Source organism: Nerophis lumbriciformis, linkage group LG26 (assembly GCF_033978685.3).
Source record: "Nerophis lumbriciformis linkage group LG26, RoL_Nlum_v2.1, whole genome shotgun sequence".
Taxonomy (NCBI): domain Eukaryota; kingdom Metazoa; phylum Chordata; class Actinopteri; order Syngnathiformes; family Syngnathidae; genus Nerophis; species Nerophis lumbriciformis.
The window spans coordinates 19,875,001-19,894,137 of record NC_084573.2 but is presented as its reverse complement, the minus strand read 5'-3'; the positions used below and the strand labels follow the sequence as shown (position 1 = coordinate 19,894,137).

The 19,137-nt window shown below is 44.4% G+C and overlaps 1 protein-coding gene across 2 annotated transcripts in view; it reads right to left on the bottom strand.

Annotated features, from left to right (window-relative positions):
* The window catches only part of LOC133623830 (CMP-sialic acid transporter-like), a 44,803-nt gene extending 30,480 nt beyond the window's left edge, over window positions 1-14,323 (bottom strand). Inside the window, exons 1-2 of one of the 2 annotated variants that reach the window (XM_061987253.2) lie at window positions 14,134-14,323; window positions 13,809-13,989 (exon numbers count right to left, since the gene is read on the bottom strand). In XM_061987253.2, the coding sequence (XP_061843237.2) occupies window positions 13,809-13,989; window positions 14,134-14,143 (191 nt within the window). In that variant the 5' untranslated portion in view covers window positions 14,144-14,323. The remainder of the gene's footprint in view (window positions 1-13,808; window positions 13,990-14,133) is intronic. The other variant, XM_061987252.2, reaches the window with a different exon arrangement.
* Between the last annotated feature and the right edge of the window lie 4,814 nt (window positions 14,324-19,137).

Genomic DNA, 19,137 nt, shown 5'->3' with positions numbered 1-19,137 from the left:
ATTGTAACAAACATCCCAGTCCTTTACATGTCACAACTACCAGTTACTATGAACAGAATACTGTAAAAAACTGAATGAACATAAGCTAGCTCGACGTGTCTGTGAATCACTTCAAACAATGCTGCAGAAATCATCGATATGGCAACAGTTCGATAGAGTAGAAGCATGTTTGTGTAATTGAGAGAGATTAAATAACTCAAACTAAACTCAGTCTAGTTTAATTGCAGGGACACACAAAGACGGTCAAGAATAGAAGCACGAAAAGAACACCAAAGAAAGTTGTTAATAATGTAACCTGTGTTTCTACCAAAATATTGCTTTTGATGAGCTGAACATTATGTTTTCTGCTGTATATTGTCCTAATAACGTTTTCCGTTTTGTAATAAAGTGTAACATTGCGAGGTGATCGGCATGCGAACAGTCTCAATTGCTTGGATTTACATTACGTCCCTTCCAGCTCACGTCCGGCTCAATAAATATGCGTAGTGGTCAAGCAAGGATCTGTTGTCATTGGGAACAAGGCGCCATTTAACCTTTCTCGAAGAAAATTGCCCTATGTTTATGTTGTTTTCGGCTGAACGAACTATTCAAATCGTGAAAAGGATAAACGTTTCGTGAGGCAATTAAGAAGGACAGAAGAGTTCAAGACTCTAGGACAAAGTGGCGCTCGAACATAGCACTCCAGTTCAAGGGAACAGAGTCGAAGCATGCACAAGTTTGCAAAGATCACTTCGTTAAAGATTTGTTTCTTATATTTTTAATATACTTAACTCTTTTAGTATTTTCCATTGAAGTATTATTCTTGATATTCTTTGTATTTTAATTTTTAACCAACAGAAACCAGAAAGTCAGGGTCAACAATACCATGTCAGGAAAGGTACTTCTAGATGTCTTTCCTCTTGTTTATTTTGTACACAAATGTGTCAGCGTACATATGACAACAGGACAACAATCAAACATGGTGATGATTCAGCAATTGTTAATTTGTTAAATGGATATGCAGTCACGGTTGGCAGTGGCAGTTTGTTTACATGAACACGTCCTCGCAACGTTAAGTTTAGTCATGAAATGCAACTTTACCCAGCAAAAACGATGCATGATTTATCCAGGAGAGTCTTGATACCCATTTCCTTGACCCAGCCACACACAAAGAAGTTGGAAGCCTCCATGTTTTTCCAAGTTTTCATCTGTTTTGTCGTGTGGAATAAAGTCTGGAGCAAAAGCTAGTTTGATGTCTGGGAATTCCACCGAGGGATTTGTATTCATCTTTAAGAGATGCTCAGGTGCCAAAGAACTCCCTGCACTTTTTGTTTGTTTGTTTTTACTTTTTGTAACTTTTTAAATAAACAAACATACATCCAAATAAAGTAAAGTGTTGGTGTTTTTAATAGTATTATTCCAAATTTTATTGCCATTATGTCACCTTTACTGTAAATTAATATTGGCTCAAAATATGAGATATTGGCCTCCTTCACCACTAATAGTCAGTATCGGTAAACATACCAAGTACAGTACAACCTCGATTCACGAACGCCTGTATTTGCATTCTTTTTGGTCTACGAACGTTGAGATCGAGCCAAATATGCGCTCAGTGTGCGACCAATAGCTCGGTGTACGGTCATTTCCTTCATTTTTCTATTTATTTATTCATTTTGTTTGATATTCTACAGGGGCTGCCATTTTGATGACAACACTTCCTGTAAAATGTAATTTTAAAGAGGTGGGCCTCAGACATCACATTCTGTTTACATTTTGCTCGGAGTACTAGCCTAGCAGTGCCGCCAACGGGACATGGATTGGCTCACATGTATGTCAAAAACAAGTCGACAATTGCAACATTTATCAAAAAGGATGTTTTTAATGGTTGCTGACTTTGTCAAATGAGTTAAATATCTTTGCAGGGACGGAGAGAACGTGCAAGACGATGTAGATACGCCATTCCTAGTGTAGCTAAATGAAAAGCAGCTAGCCGGCGATAGCATTCCCGAGGCTATCATTCGAGAGATAGCTCTCCATTTTTATGGCGACTTGATTTCCAAAAGTGAGCATGCTGGAACCGGCACGGAAGAACAATTTAGGGCGAGCCGTGGGTGTGTGGAAAAGTTTAAAAATAACTTGGATTTTATTCGTAAAGTGGAATTTATACCAATCTTTTTAAGTGTAATAAGACCGGATTTTGGTGACAAAGAAGCCAGAGGGGACCTTTATTACAGCGTAGGAGAATGCAGAAGCAAAACACCAGCCAATGGAAGAGTACCTCACACCGCTAGTTTGTGCTAGTGGTGGCTGGAAGGTGACGCTATGCTTGTTTACCTCGCCCAGACTGCTCAACAAATGTCACAAATATTCAAAGTCACAAGGTAAAAAAATTTCTCTTTAGCTTTGTATTGTAGCAATGTTTGTTAACATTTAGAAGCACACCAAAGAGACGTGTGTGTGTGTGTGTGTGTGTGTATGCGTGAATGCAGTGACAGTTAAACTGGCAATGTTTGAATAAAAAAGGAGATTGTTGAGCCATTACTCACTTGTGTATGTTATTTTGAAACAAATACAGAATATATACACATTGTAGTGTCTGTAGTGTAGTGTGCATTTTATAATATAAAATAGGGACCTTTGTCGAGGCTAGAGCCAATTATTCATGCAAACATGAATAATTGACGTTTCGGTAGGCCAGGGGTCGGCAACCCAAAATGTTGAAAGAGCCATATTGGACCGCAAATACAAAAAAGTAATCGGTCTGGAGCCGGAAAAGAATGTAAATACTTATTTAAGTGTTATAGACACATGATGTAAGTGGCTAATTAGCTATATTAGCTTACTATCAAAATGACTATGTGTCTATCATTCGAGAGATAGCTTGCCATTTATATGGCGACTTGATGTCCAAAAGTGAGCATGCTGGAACCGACACGGAAGAACAATTTAGGGCGAGCCGTGGGTGTGTGGAAAAGTTTAAAAATAATTTGGATTTTATTCGTAAAGTGGAATTTATACCAATCTTTTTAACTGTATTAAGACCTTGTTTTAGTGAAAAAGAAGTCAGAGGGGACCTTTATTACAGCGAAGGAGAATGCAGAAGCAGAACACCAGCCGATGGAGGACTGTCTCACACCGCTAGTGTGCTAGTGGTGGCTGGAGGGTGACGCTATGCTTGTTTACCTCTCCCAGACTGTTCAACAAATGTCACAAATATTCAAAGTCACAAGGTAAATCATTTTTCTCTTTAGCTTTGTATTGTAGCAATGTTTGTTAAAATTTAGAAGCGCACCACAGAGACGTGTGTGTGTGTGTGTGTGTGTGTGTGTGTGTGTGTGTGTGTGTGTGTGTGTGTGTGTGTGTGTGTGTGAATGCAGTGACAGTTAAACTGGCAATGTTTGAATAAAAAAGGAGATTGTTGAGCCATTACTCACTTGTGTATGTTATTTTGAAACAAATACAGAATATATACACATTGTAGTGTCTGTAGTGTAGTGTGCATTTTATAATATAAAATAGGGACTTTTGTCGAGGCTAGAACTAGGGCTGGGCGATATATCGATATATGCGATATATCGCGGGTTTGTCTCTGTGCGATATAAAAAATGACTATATCGTGATATTCGAGCATGCGTTCTCACGCATTTGCTTTTAGCTGCTGGCTCACTACAGGCTCTCCTCGCTCTTTCCTGTGTCTCCTTCTCACAGACAGACAAGCGCACCTTCTTACACATGTCACACACTGTCACGAAATACGTCATATACGTATATGCCCTCGCGCAGCAAAGAGGTAGCAGCATGGGTAACATTAGCTGTGATGCTAGCGCAGCCGGGCAAGTTGTAATACGAGAGAGAGAAGGTGCGAATCTGGTAACAAATGAAGGAATAATTATTTTGCCCAAAAAACAGCAGGGGTTTATCGTCTGGCGGTGGTTTGGCTTCAAGTGGGAATATGTCGAACAGACAACCGTAATTTGTCAAGTGTGGGGCAAAAGCGTTGCTATAAAAAGTAGCTTTACTGCTAATATGTAGCATCATTTGAAAAGTCACCTGCTAGAGAATGAAGAGTGCTTACTCCGCATGTCAACATCTCCGTTTGGTGCCACACGCCCACACCATAAAATGCCGAGGCAAAAATTTCCAGATCAACAACGTATGAAAAAAAATAGTGATTTTTTTAGTTGTGATTTCCTTCTCTGTATGAAAGTTTTAAAGTAGCATTTATTAATGCAGTATGAAGAAGAATGTTTTAATGTAGACACATAGAATCATCATACTGCTGTGATTATATGCATCAATTGTTCATTCAAGGCTAAGGCAAAATATCGAGATATATATCATGTATCGCGATATGGCCTTAAAATATCGCCATATTTAAAAAAGGCCATATCGCCCAGCCCTAGCTAGAACCAATTATTCATGTTTGCATGAATAATTAGCGTTTAGGTAGGCCAGGGGTCGGCAACCCAAAATGTTAAAAGAGCCATATTGGACCACAAATACAAAAAAGTAATCGGTCTGGAGCCGGGAAAAATTTTTAATTAAAATACTTATTTAAGTGTTAGTGGTTAGAGTGTCCGCCCTGAGATAGGTAGGTCGTGAGTTCAACCCCCCGAGTCATACCAAAGACTACAAAATGGGACGCATTACCTCCCTGCTTGGCACTCAGCATCAAGGGTTGGAATTGGGGGTTAAATCACCAAAGATTATTCCCGGGCGCGGCCACCGCTGCTGCTCACTGCTCCCCTCAGCTCCCAGGGGTGATGGGTCAAATGCAGAGAATAATTTTGCCACACCTAGAGTGTGTGTGACAATCATGGGTACTTTAACTTTAATGATGGCAACACATGATGTAAGTGGCTAATTAGCTATATTAGCCGACTATCAAAATGACTACCGGTATGTGTCGCAGGCTGACGCAAATCTTTGTTGACAGAAATGTAAAATGTATTCTACACATTTTTACAACATTGGAAAACATTAGTAAAACTTCAAAGAGGGTGCGATAACTCCTGGAAATGGCCAAAGGTAAAGTAGATGTGTGTCCAACTTAGAGGAAACGGCAGGCCGTCTTCTTCTAATGAATATATTACAATCTTTGCAAGCTGTGTAACGTTTGCTGTGGTCTGGAACAACATGGCACACAAACAACTACCGTATTTTTCGGAGTATAAGTCGCTCTGGAGTATAAGTCGCACCGGCCGAAAATGCGTAAAAAGAAGGAAAAAAACATATAAGTTGCACTGGAGTATAAGTCGCATTTTTTGGGGAAATTTATTTGATAAAATCCAACACCAAGAATAGATATTTGAAAGGCAATTCAAAATAAATAAAGAATAGTGAACAACAGGCTGAATAAGTGTACGTTATATGACGCATAAAAAACCAACTGAGAACGTGCCTGGTATGTTAACGTAACATATTATGGTAAGAGTCATTTAAATAACTATAACATATAGAACATGCTATACGTTTACCAAACAAACAATCTGTCACTCCTGATCGCTAAATCCGATGAAATTTTATACGTCTAGTCTCTTACGTGAATGAGCTAAATAATATCCATCCATCCATTTTCTACCGCTTGTCCCTTTTTGGGGTCGCGGGGGGTCGCTGGAGCCTATCTCAGCTGCATTCGGGCGGAAGGCGGGGTACACCCTGGACAAGTCGCCACCTCATCACAGGAGCTAAATAATATTATTTGATATTTTACGGTAATGTGTTAATAATTTCAGACTATGAAAACAACTGTGACTTATAGTCCGAAAAATACGGTATCTGAAATGCAGCCAATATTACATACAGATAATGTGTCATGAGACACAGGAGTCTTGTACAATACACAACTCACAATGTTTTTCTGCAGTGACTGTGCCAGAGGTGGACATGCATTCTACTGAGGTGGCAAATTATGGCGCATTCAGTGTATTGCAGCACCAAGCAAACAATCTGAAGATTCCCGTCATATCAATTCCTAGATATGGTCGAAATTATTTAAAGCGCACTACGCAAAATAAACGCAACATTATTAATATTACTACTACGGATGACTATCTATAATTTGGGTTTTTTAAACATAAGATCATTGTCTCCCAAAAGGTTATTAGTTAATGAGGTCATTAGAGACAACAATCTTAACATCATTGGTCTCAGCGAAACCTGGCTCAAACCAGACAATTTTTTTGTGCTGAACGAGGCATCTCCTAACTATACGAATGCGCATATTGCCCGTCCCCTTAAAAAGGGTGGGGGAGTTGCACTAATATACAATGAAAACCTTAACCTTACCCCGAACCTAAGTAATAAATATATATCATTTGAGGTGCTTACTATGAGGTCTGTCGCACCGCTGCCTCTCTACCTGGATGTTATCTACCGCCCCCCTGGGCCTTATTCTGACTTTATCAGTGAATTCTCAGAGTTTGTCGCTGATCTAGTGACGCACGCCGACAATATAATTATAATGGGGGACTTTAATATCCATATGAATACCCCATCAGACCCTCCGTGCGTGGCGCTCCAGACTATAATTGATAGCTGTGGTCTTACACAAATAATAAATGAACCCACGCATCGCAACGGTAATACAATAGATCTAGTGTTTGTCAGGGGTGTCACCACCTCTAAAGTTATGATACTCCCGTATACTAAAGTAATGTCCGATCATTACCTTATAAAATTCGAAATTTTCACTCATTGTCAACAAGCTAATAATAATAACTGCTTTAGCAGCCGCAACATTAGTGCTGCCACAACGATGACTCTTGCTGGCCTACTGCCTTTGGTAATGGCGCCATTCCCAAATTATGTGGGCTCTATTGATAACCTCACTAACAACTTTAACGACGCCCTGCGCAAAACCATTGATTGTATAGCACCGCTAAAGCTAAAAAGGACCCCTAAAAGGCGTACCCCATGGTTTACAGAAGAAACTAGAGCTCTTAAACTATCATGTAGAAAGCTGGAACGCAAATGGCGCGAGACTAAACATGAGGTTTTCCATCAAGCATGGAGTGATAGTTTAATAACTTATAAACGCATGCTTACCTTAGCTAAAGCTAATTACTACTCAAATCTCATCCGCCTCAACAAAAACGATCCTAAATATTTGTTCAGTACAGCAGCATCGCTAACCCAACAAGGGACTCCTCCCAGTAGCTCCACCCACTTGGCAGATGACTTTATGAATTTCTTTAATAAGAAAATTTAACTCATTAGAAAGGAGATTAAAGATAACGCATCCCAGCTACAACTAGGTTTTATTAACACAGATACGAATGTATATACGACAGATATTGCCCTCCAAAATAGTCTCTCTCTTTTTGATGAAATAACATTAGAGGAACTCATACGGCGTGTAAATGGGATAAAACAAACAACATGTTTACTTGACCCACTTCCTGGGAAACTTATCAAGGAACTGTTTGTAATATTCGGACCATCAGTGCTAAAAATTATAAACTTATCACTTTCCTCTGGTACTGTTCCCCTAGCGTTCAAAAAAGCGGTTATTCATCCTCTGCTCAAAAGACATAACCTCAATCCTGACCTCATGGTAAACTACCGGCCGGCGTGCCACCTTCCGTTTATTTCAAAAATCCTCAAAACAATTGTTGCACAGCAGCTAAATGAACACTTAGCGTCTACCAATCTCTGTGAACCCTTTCAATCCGGTTTCAGGGCAAATCACTGTACGGACACAGCCCTCGCAAAAATGATTAATGATCTACTGCTAACTATGGATGCTGATGCGTTATCCATGTTGCTGCTTCTTGATCTTAGCGCTGCTTTCGATACCGTCGATCATAATATTTTATTAGAGCGTATCAAAACACGTATTGGTAGGTCAGACTTAGCCTTGTCTTGGTTTAACTCCTATCTTACTGACAGGATGCAGTGCGTCTCCCATAACAATGTGACCTCGGACTATGTTAAGGTAACGTGTGGAGTTCCACAGTGTTCGGTTCTTGGCCCTGCACTCTTCAGCATCTACATGGTGCCGCTAGGTGACATCATACGCAAATACAGTGTTAGCTTTCACTGTTATGCTGATGACACCCAACTCTACATGCCCCTAAAGCTGACCAACACGCCGGATTGTAGTCAGCTGGAGGCGTGTCTTAATGAAATTAAACAATGGATGTCCGCTAACTTTTTGCAACTCTACGCTAAGAAAACGGAAATGCTGATTATCGGTCCTGCGAGACACCGACACCTCTTTAATAATACCACCTTAACATTTGACAACCAAACAATTACACAAGGCGACTCTGTAAAGATTCTGGGTATTATCTTCGACCCAACTCTCTCGTTTGAGTCACACATTAAGAGTGTTACTAAAACGGCCTTCTTTCATCTCCGTAATATCGCTAAAATGTGTTCCATTTTGTCCACCAGGGACGCTGAGATCATTATTCATGCGTTCATTACGTCTCGTCTCCTGTAACGTATTATTTTCGGGTCTCCCTATGTCTAGCATTAAAAGATTACAGTTGGTACAAAATGCGGCTGCTAGACTTTTGACAAGAAAGTTTGATCATATTACGCCTATACTGGCTCACCTGCACTGGCTTCCTGTGCACTTAAGATGTGACTTTAAGGTTTTACTACTTACGTATAAAATACTACACGGTCTAGCTCCATCCTATCTTGCCGATCGTATTGTACCATATGTACCGGCAAGAAATCTGCGTTCAAAGAACTCTGGCTTATTAGTGATTCCCAGAGCCCAAAAAAAGTCTGCGGGCTATAGAGCGTTTTCTATTCGGGCTCCAGTACTATGGAATGCCCTCCCGGTAACAGTTAGAGATGCTACCTCAGTAGAAGCATTTACCGCATATATTACCAAATAGTAGCCCGGGCGTTTATTTCACAAAATGGGGTCAGACCCCGGGCGGCTATTAGGACATGGGCGGTTATTTGCACAAGGCTTTTATTTATTTTTGCACCAGCCTGCACCAGGCCATTATTTGGTTACAATGGTTAGTGTACAGTATTTTTTTTTCGTACAAAAAACTTTAAATGTAAAAGCTATTGTAAACATACAAACAAAAAAACAAGAGATCAACATGAGGTAGGCTATCAAAAGACAAGAGATCAACAAGGCTTCAACATGACAGTAGTGCAACAATTGTCAAATAGAATACCAATACTAAAAATAAATAAACTTTTTAAATAAAGCAGCCAACCGGGAAAAATAAAATTATGGTACCAAGTACTCAAGTATAAAACCCACCATCAAAACATAACAATAATACTGTCACTTAAATAAAATAAAGGCTACAGTACTCCAAGTTTTAAATAAAGCAGCATACGTGATGTATCCACTGACACAAATTAGCATCAAGCTCATCGCTCACTTTCTTCCTACCTCCACCAGATAAGCGAGCCCGTTTTCCATCGATTGCCGACTGAGATAGTAGTTTTTTTGTTTCCATTCCCGTACACGTTTTGGGTAAACGTTAAACTGCCTGCCGCTGCCAAACCAGAATTCTGCTCCGCATACTTCACAACCGCTAGCTTGAACTTTAAGTCAAACTTTCTGTTCTTCTTCCCCCTTAAAGTATTCCCGTCCATCAGTTGTGGTGTACCGGTATCCTGTTCATTCAACTCACTGCTACTGTTGCTTGCCATGTTGAAACTTTTCCTCGTGGGTTTGTTGTTGTCGTTGAGTGTGTGTTACGCTATATGCGGTGACCTATTGCAATATGTTGATTACCCAGAACCCCCACGTAACGTCTGCTGTTACCGTAATGACCAGAATTACTGCACCTTTGCTTTTCCTTTTAGCTTATAAATTGGGCTTAATGAAATCAATATGATTTTAATCTAAATTATGCAAATAACAGCCCACGGGCTGCTATTTGGACATGGGCGGTTATTAGGAAGAGGCGGTTAATTCACAAAATGGGGTCAGACCCCGGGCGGCTATTAGGACATGGGCGGTTATTTGCACAAGGGCGTTTATTTGGTAATATACGGTAAGTCCCATCTTAAAACTCATTTGTATACTCTAGCCTTTAAATAGACCCCCCCCTTTTAGACCAGTTGATCTGCCGTTTCTTTTCCTTTCTCCTCTGCTCCCCCCTCTCCCTTGTGGAGGGGGAGACACACGGGTCCGGTGGCCATGGATGAAGTGCTTACCCACATATGCGGTCTTCTCCAAGGTTTCTCATAGTCATTCACATCGACGTCCCACTGGGGTGAGTTTTTCCTTGCCCTTATGTGGGCTCTGTACCGAGGATGTCGTTGTGGCTTGTGCAGCCCTTTGAGACACTTGTGATTTAGGGCTATATAAATAAACATTGATTGATTGATTGAATGGTTCTTTTCTGCTCTGCCCCCCTCTCCTTCGTGAAGAGGGGGGGGGGCACAGATTCGGTGAGCACAGATGAAGCGCTAGCTGTCCAAAGTCGGGACCCAGGGTGGACCACTCATCTGTGCATCAGTTGGGGACGTCTCTGCGCTGCTGACCTGTCTCCACTCAAGATGATCTCCTGCTGGCCCCACTATGGACTGGACTCTCACACTATTATGCTAGATCCACTATGGACTGGACCAGTGATTTTCAAACAGTGTGCCGTGCCCGTGAGAGATCGTCAGGTGTGCCGTCACTGCCGTGGGAAATTATTGAATATCTCCTAATTAACCATTGTCGGGTGTCTGTGCTATAATAAAGTGCGGCAGATAATGTAATACTCATCTATTTCGGGAGGTGACAGCAGAAGGCGATAACTACCTGTAAAGACAATCGAGTTAGCGCTGCGCGACACGTGACAGTGACAGTTTGGGATCGCAGCAAGAGGAGACGAGCAAGTGACAGTGATGGAGAAGTTTTTGAGAAGGGAAAATGCAAATGCCGAACAGGGTCCTGGACAAAATTCTGACCCAGATGAAGGCCCAAGTATGAGTGGTCGACAAAATAAAAAAGACAAGACGGTGAGCTCGAGGCAATACAGCAAAAGCTATCTTTCATTTGGATTTACTTTCACCGGGGATGCGACAGCACCGACTCCGCAGTGCTTGGTGTGTGGTGAGTTTTTGATTGATTGATTGAAACTTTTATTAGTAGTACAGTACATATTCCGTACAATTGACCACTAAATGGTAACACCCGAACACGTTTTTCAACTTGTTTAAGTCGGGGTCCACGTTAATCAATTCATGGTAAAAGAAAGAAGCTATCCAATAGCGCCATTGTGCCAAGCAAGCTTAAACGCCATCTCCAAACGAAACACCCTTCCTTTCAAAACAAGCCGATGGACTATTTTGCACGCTTACGTACAAACAATGAGAAACAAGCAACTTTTCTGAGAAAAACCACAAAGGTAAACAAGAGAGCCCTCAAAGCTAGCTACCTTGTTGCTGAACTCGTAGCTAAATCAAAAAAGTCCCACACAGAAACATTAATACTGTGAGCTTGTAAAGCCATTGTAAATTAGATGCTTAGGCCCAAGTTTCACACTAGGTGAGTATAAATACATTTAGAAACTATATTATTAACTATATGTATTAGGGATGTCCCGATCCGATATTTGGATCGGATCGGCCGCCGATATTTGCAAAAAATGCGTATCGGCAGGGCATGGGAAAATGCCGATCCAGATCCAGTTTAAAAAAACTCCGGTCCGTGTTTTCCAACGCACCGATTTAAATAATACATTCCACTTTTCTGCTGCTCCCTAATTTCTGTTCCGCATTTTCCAGCACACCTTCAACACATCCACAGGTCTGGGGATTCTCACGCAGTTGCTTTTAGCTGCTGGCATTACACGACAGGCTCTTCTTACTCTTTCCTGTGTCTCCCTCTTACAGACAGCGAGCGCACCTTCTTACACACGTCACATACTGTCACGACATACGTCACATACGTATACGCCCTCTCCCAGCAGAGAGCGAGGTAGCGGCATGGCTAACGTTAGCTGTGATGCTAGCGCAGCCGCTAAGGTGCGCGCCTGCTCAAGCGTCCTCTGCGCACGGCAAATCTATGCCACGCACAAAATCAAATAAAAAAATAAGCGCATAACAATTTTCGACAGAGAAAACCGTTTTCGTCATCATTGTTCAAATATTGTAACGTCTGTCGAGACGCTTATCTTGTTCACGAGTGAGGGAAGAGTGGATCGTGAGATCGACAGGCGGATCGGTGCGGCGTCTTCAGTAATGCGGACGCTGTATCGATCCGTTGTGGTGAAGAAGGAGCTGAGCCGGAAGGCAAAGCTCTCAATTTACCGGTCGATCTACGTTCCCATCCTCACCTATGGTCATGAGCTTTGGGTTATGACCGAAAGGACAAGATCACGGGTACAAGCGGCCGAAATGAGTTTCCTCCGCCGGGTGGCGGGGCTCTCCCTTAGAGATAGGGTGAGAAGCTCTGCCATCCGGGAGGAGCTCAAAGTAAAGCCGCTGCTCCTCCACATCGAGAGGAGCCAGATGAGGTGGTTCGGGCATCTGGTTAGGATGCCACCCGAACGCCTCCCTAGGGAGGTGTTTAGGGCACGTCCGACCGGTAGGAGGCCGCGGGGAAGACCCAGGACACGTTGGGAAGACTATGTCTCTCGGCTGGCCTGGGAACGCCTCGGGGTCCCACAGGAAGAGCTGGACGAAGTGGCTGGGGAGAGGGAAGTCTGGGCTTCCCTGCTTAGGCTGCTGCCCCCGCGACCCGACCTCGGATAAGCGGAAGAAGATGGATGGATGGATGGAGACGCTTATCTCCATTCGGTGCCACACGCCCACACCATCAAAATGCTGAGGCAAAAATTTCCACATCAACACCGGAAAAATAGTGATTTTTTTTTTAGTTGTGATTTCCCTCTCTGCATGAAAGTTTAAAAGTAGCATATATTAATGCAGTATAAAGAATAATGTTTTAATGTAGACACATAGAATCATCATACTGCTGTGATTATATGCATCAAGTGTTCATTCAAGGCTAAGGCAAAATATCGAGATATATATCGTGTATCGCAATATGGCCTTAAAATATCGCAATATTAGAAAAAGGCCATATCGCCCAGCCCTAGTTCAATGATGCCATTTCTGTTTGTCACGTATAATTTTGTCTATTTTGTGTTTATCCTTGAATAAACAGGTCAGTTTCTTGTTACCAACCATTGTGTATTATTCAAACTCCCCTAATTCAGCTGGCTAGTTGTTATCAAGAGTACTAAAACCCTTTTCAACATGATTCTGACAACTAAGTAGGCTAAATAACTTTAAACATTAATACATGCTCGGATAGGCCAGTATCGGTCAGTATCGGTATCGGTCAGTATCGGTATCGGATCGGAAGTGCAAAAACAATATCGGTATCGGATCGGAAGTGCAAAAACCTGGATCGGGACATCCCTAATATGTATTATATACTGTGTTAGAGTGTCATTTTGTGTCACTTTGGTTGGTGGTGTTACGCAGGATTTTGTAAATGTAAAAAGTGTGCCGCGGAAGGTTGAAAATCACTGGACTGGACTCTCACACTATTATGTTAGATCAACTATGGACTGGACTCTCACAATATTATGATAGATCTACTCGGCGTCCATTGCACTGGTCGCCAGGAGTGTGTGTGTGGGGGGTTGGGGGGGTCCCCCCACATCTGTGGTCCCCTCCAAGGTTTCTCATTGCCATCCCATTGGGTTGAGTTTTTTCTTGCCCTGATGTGGGATCTGAGCTGAGGATGTCGTTGTGGCTTGTGCAGCCCTTTGAGACATTCGTGATTTAGGGCTATATAAGTAAACATTGATTGAATGATTGATTGTGTGACTGGGGAGAGGGGTTTGGGCGCTAGAATTGGGTGCTACATCCCTGTTAGCAAATATGTGGACACTTACTTTGCCAGCATCCCAGTGCTGAGTAGTAACTTAAAGACCTCGGTGATGCACACGGCTGTGGTGGAGAAGTACAGGTCACCGGATGAGGCGGTCCGCGTGTACCGCATAGCCACCGTGTATGCGGCGGCCACCACCGTCATCACCGTCAGGCAGTACAGTTTGAACGCCACGCTTACCTTCTCTAAAAGACAGAAATAAGTTGTAAAATAGTAGGCTAATACTTCAATATATTTACTTATACGTACTTAGCTAGCTCTCGAGTAGCATGTTGCTGCGGCTAACACAGAAACACGGTTACCTGATTTAACACTTAAAAAGGACTCACCGACGCCCATTGTTCCTCAGCTGTGTGTGCGTCCGAGTCCCAGAGAAGTGGTTTGTTCCGCCAGCTTTTACATGCCATCAATGTCAACACGCTAGCGTGGAAAAGCACGGTTGGGGGGGAAAAAAATGTTACGCCTCCTGTTGTGCCGCCTCGTAAATGTACTTCCTGGTTCCGACTCGTCACAACGCAGCCCGGCTTCCGTAGTAGCCAATGTATGTGTTTGTTTTCTTCACCTGAGGCTGCCGCTTGATGTTAAAACAGGAAACTGTGAGAAGCGGACTTTGACGAGGTGCCATTTCTACATGCAGGCACCAAATCAAACAACGAATGTGCTATTTGGATTTACACCGTATATGAAAACATATTTTTTAAAGGTATTATACCTTTGCAACCTCATTATACTATTGTCCAAGTTTTATATTCATACAGTAAATGTACGTTTCTCAATACCCGACCTGTTTTTGGTGCCTTTAAAAAGAATTAGAACTCTACTTTAAAACACTCTCTACCTCTAACAACCAAAAAGCTGTGAAAACTGTGATGCTGTGTTCCATCCATCCATCTTCTTCCGCTTATCCGAGGTCGGGTCGCGGGGGCAGCAGCCTAAGTAGGAAGCCCAGACTTTCCTCTCCCCAGCCACTTCGTCCAGCTCCTCCCGGGGGATCCTGAGGCGTTCCCAGGTCAGCCCGGAGACATAGTCTTCCCAACGTGTCCTGGGTCTTCCCCGTGGCCTCCTACCGGTTGGACGTGCCCTAAACACCTCCTGAGGGAGGCGTTCGGGTGGCATCCTGACCAGATGCCCAAACCACCTCATCTGGCTCCTCTCGATGTGGAGGAGCAGTAGCTCCCCCCAGATGGCAGAGCTTCTCACCCTATCTCTAAGGGAGAGCCCCGCCACCCGGCGGAGGAAACTCATTTCGGCCGCTTGTACCCGTGATCTTGTCCTTTCGGTCATAACCCAAAGCTCATGACCATAGGTGAGGATGGGAACGTAGATCGACCGGTAAATTGAGAGCTTTGCCTTCCGGCTCAGCTCCTTCTTCACCACAACGGTTCGCTACAGCGTCCGCATTACTGAAGATGCCGCACCGATCCGCCTGTCGATCTCACGATCCACTCTTCCCTCACTCGTGAACAAGACTCCGAGGTACTTGAACTCCTCCACTTGGGGCAGGGTCTCCTCCCCAACCCGGTGATGCTGTGTTCCAAATTTAAATTATTTACTGAACTTGTGTGAGCCTATGGCTTTGCACTTTGTTTATATATATATATACATACAGGGGCGCCGCTAGGGATTTTGGGCCCCATGAAAAGAATCTTTACAGGGCCCCCAACACAGTGTCATTATTTTTTCTGTATTATAATTTCATCATCATATAGGGGCCTCTCTGGGCCCCCCTCCATCATGGGCCCCTAGAATCCATCTCCTTTACTCCCCCTTTTCGGCTCCCCTGTATATATATATATATATATATATATATATATATATATACACACACACACACACACATTTTATATACATAGCTACACACATATATACATATATATACACACACATATATATACATATATCCATACACACACATATATATATACACATACAGTATATACACATTAATATATAATATATGACGCAGGAGAGCCCATGAGTTTGTGTGCGAAGCATTGGACGCTGAAGTTTTCCGGGAAAGGAAGCTGGGAAGCTTATAAAATTCAGTTTGAGCTTGTGACTAATAAAGCAGGCTGGACTGAGGAGGTAAGGGCAATACGGTTGGCTTTGTCACTGACAGAAGAAGCTGCGTCCTGTTTGCTCCTGCTGAACCCGGAAGAGAGACTTGATTACAGTGCGCTGGTTGCTGCGCTGCAAAGGTGTTTTGGAGAGTTTGACTTGAGAGACTCTTTGCGCTGTGAGTTTAAGCACCGTGACAGACTCCCGGGTGAGTCACTTCGGTGCCTTGCTCATGGGATCGAGAGGCTGGGTCGGCGTGCGTATATCGGAATGCGAAACGCAATCCAAAACGATCTGATACGTGATCAATTCATCCAAGCTCTTAAACCGGATCAACTGCGCTTGCGCGTCCAGCTCGCCCACCCACATATGTATGTATATATATGTACAAAAGTACATATATATATACATACATACATATATATATACACACATACATATACATATATACACATGTATACATACATACAGGCACGTGCACACATAGGGCCCTATGGGTGCTTGAGCCCCTGCCCTTTTTTGCCTCGTCTTAAAAAGTGCCCTCTGCCTGTGTGTGTTTTTTTTTTTCTTTCCTTTAAATAACATTAGGCCCTGCGATGAGGTGGCGACTTGTCCAGGGTGTACCCCGCCTTCCGCCCGATTGTAGCTGAGATAGGCTCCAGCGACCCCCGCGACCCCAAAGGGAATAAGCGGTAGAAAATGGATGGATGGATAAATAACATTAATAAATTCCTGTCAGGGATGTAAAAAAAACAGCGTTACAAAAACTCCACGTTTTCTTGTAATACCGGGTTGTTTGAGCCTGCCGCTTCCGCCAGAGAGAGAGAGAGAGGGCGAGTGAGTGAGTAAGTGAGAGGAGAGAGAGCCAACTGCGCCCCTGAGGAAACGTCACGTGACAGTGGAGCAACTTGAACCTGTGAGTTATGGTCTAGTCGCCGTTCACCTATTCAGCATCTAATATGGGTCATATTTCAGAAAAAGGCTGTATTATTATTCTATAATTGTCAGGACTTGATCTTGGTTGTTTGCTTTTCCGGGATGCAGCGGGAAGTTGGCACGGGCGAGACGGGAACCAAGGTACATGATTTATTTATTAAAAAAAAAATCAAACAAAAAGCGCGCACAATGGCGGAGAATAAACTATGAAAAAACAAAAAGACTATAAACATGGAACCAAAACTTACTGTGACAAGGGACATGAAGCAGGATCATAGAGGAATGGACAGAGCATAAATGTGGTGCGGTATGGGGTGCGAGGTCGTCAGAAAAACAAACTGAAAAACACTGAACTTAAATACTACAGACATGATTAACGAAAACAGGTGCGTGACTCAAGACGTGAAACAGGTGCGTGACGTGACAGGTGAAAACTAATGGTTGCTATGGTGACAAGACAAGGGAGTGAAAAGCCAGAAACTAAACAAAACATGACTTAAAACAAAACATGATTACACAAACATGACAGAGCCCCTCCCTTAAGGACAGATACCAGATGTCCATAAAAATTAACAAGAGTCATGGGAGGGCGGGAGGGGGACATGGCGGTGGGTCGCCAGACCACGTGTCCCCGTATCCACCTGGGCAGAGTTAGGTGGCGGCGGCGAGTGGAAAGCCGCTGCAGCAGGCGAGGCGGGAGCCCAGGGAATGGCCACATTCGTGGCCGACTGGGAGGTGGGCGCACTTGGCGTGGCGGGCGACCAGGTAGCGGCCATATCCGTGGCCGACGAGGAGGCAGGCGCGTCGTCATCGTGGCAGGCGTGGCTTGGCGTGGTGAGTCAGGCGGCGAAGCTCGGCGTGGCGCGTCAGGCGGCGAAGCTCGGCGTGGGTCTTGGTATAGGTCTTGGTCTTGGCGTGGGTCTTGGTCTTGGCATGGCGGGTCTTGGTCTTGGCATGGCGGGTCTTGGTCTTGGCATGGCGGGTCTTGGTCTTGGCATGGCGGGTCTTGGTCTTGGCATGGCGGGTCTTGGTCTTGGACTTGTTGAGCTGGTACCGGAGCTTGGCGTCGTGGAGCTGTACCGGAGCTTGGCGTCGTGGAGCTGGTACCGGAGCTTGACGTCGTGGAGCTGGTACCGGAGCTTGACGTCGTGGAGCTGGTACCGGAGCTTGACGTCGTGGAGCTGGTACCGGAGCTTGACGTCGTGGAGCTGGTACCGGAGCTAGACGTCGTGGAGCTGGTACCGGAGCTTGACGTCGTGGAGCTGGTACCGGAGCTTGGCGTCGTGGAGCTGGTACCGGAGCTTGGCGTCGTGGAGCTGGTACCGGAGCTTGGCGTCGTGGAGCTGGTACCGGAGCTTGGCGTCGTGGAGCTGGTAGTGCAGGTGGAGGTGGTCTTGCTGGGGGTTGCGGCTTGGCATGGTAAAAGACTGGTAAGGGCGGTCGTGCTGGAGGCTGTGGCTTGACAGGTCGGAAGACTGGTGGTGGCGGCCGTGAGGGAGGCTGTGGCTTGACAAGGTGATGCTGATCCACCCCACCTGAACAATTCCCAGCCCTAGCCCCCCCCTCAAGGGGCGGATACCAGACGCGCTCCCTGCGGTCTGGAACTCTCTGTAGGGGTGGGCGGAGGAGGGAAGAAACTTCCCCATTAAATTGTCCAAATTGTCTTTCTTGTGCCTGGGATTGAGTGGGTGAAAAAAAATTGTTTTGTGTCTTGGGTGTGGCTTGAGTCCTGGGGAGCGGGGAATCTAAAGAAAAAGAATTCAGAAAAAAAAAATCCTGGTCTTTGACGTCATCCGGGCGAAGCCGGGCTGGCTGCTGCTTGCTTCCGCCCGGAGGGGGAGGGGCTTGTGGGAGCGGCGTGTCCCGCTGGCTCGCGGATGTCCTTCCTGGCGTCCCTCGCCTTTGGCGGCGCTTCCTTGGCTGGGATGACGCGCCAACGTCCCCGGGCCAAACGGAGCTGATCGGCACCAGTTTGCCGGTCGGACCCCACATGAGATCTCTGCGCTCCACGGAGGAGTAGCGCAGCGTTTCTTCCTCCATCGCGCGCAGGACCGCCCATGTTTCCTCGTCAAAATTGTCCAAATCGGCCAACTTACGTGCGGAAAAGCGGGTCTGCTGACGACCTACTGTCAGGACTTGATCTTGGTTGTTTGCTTTTCCGGGATGCAGCGGGAAGTTGGCACGGGCGAGACGGGAACCAAGGTACATGATTTATTTATTTTAAAAAAAATCAAACAAAAAGCGCGCACAATGGCGGAGAATAAACTATGAAAAAACAAAAAGACTATAAACATGGAACCAAAACTTACTGTGACAAGGGACATGAAGCAGGATCATAG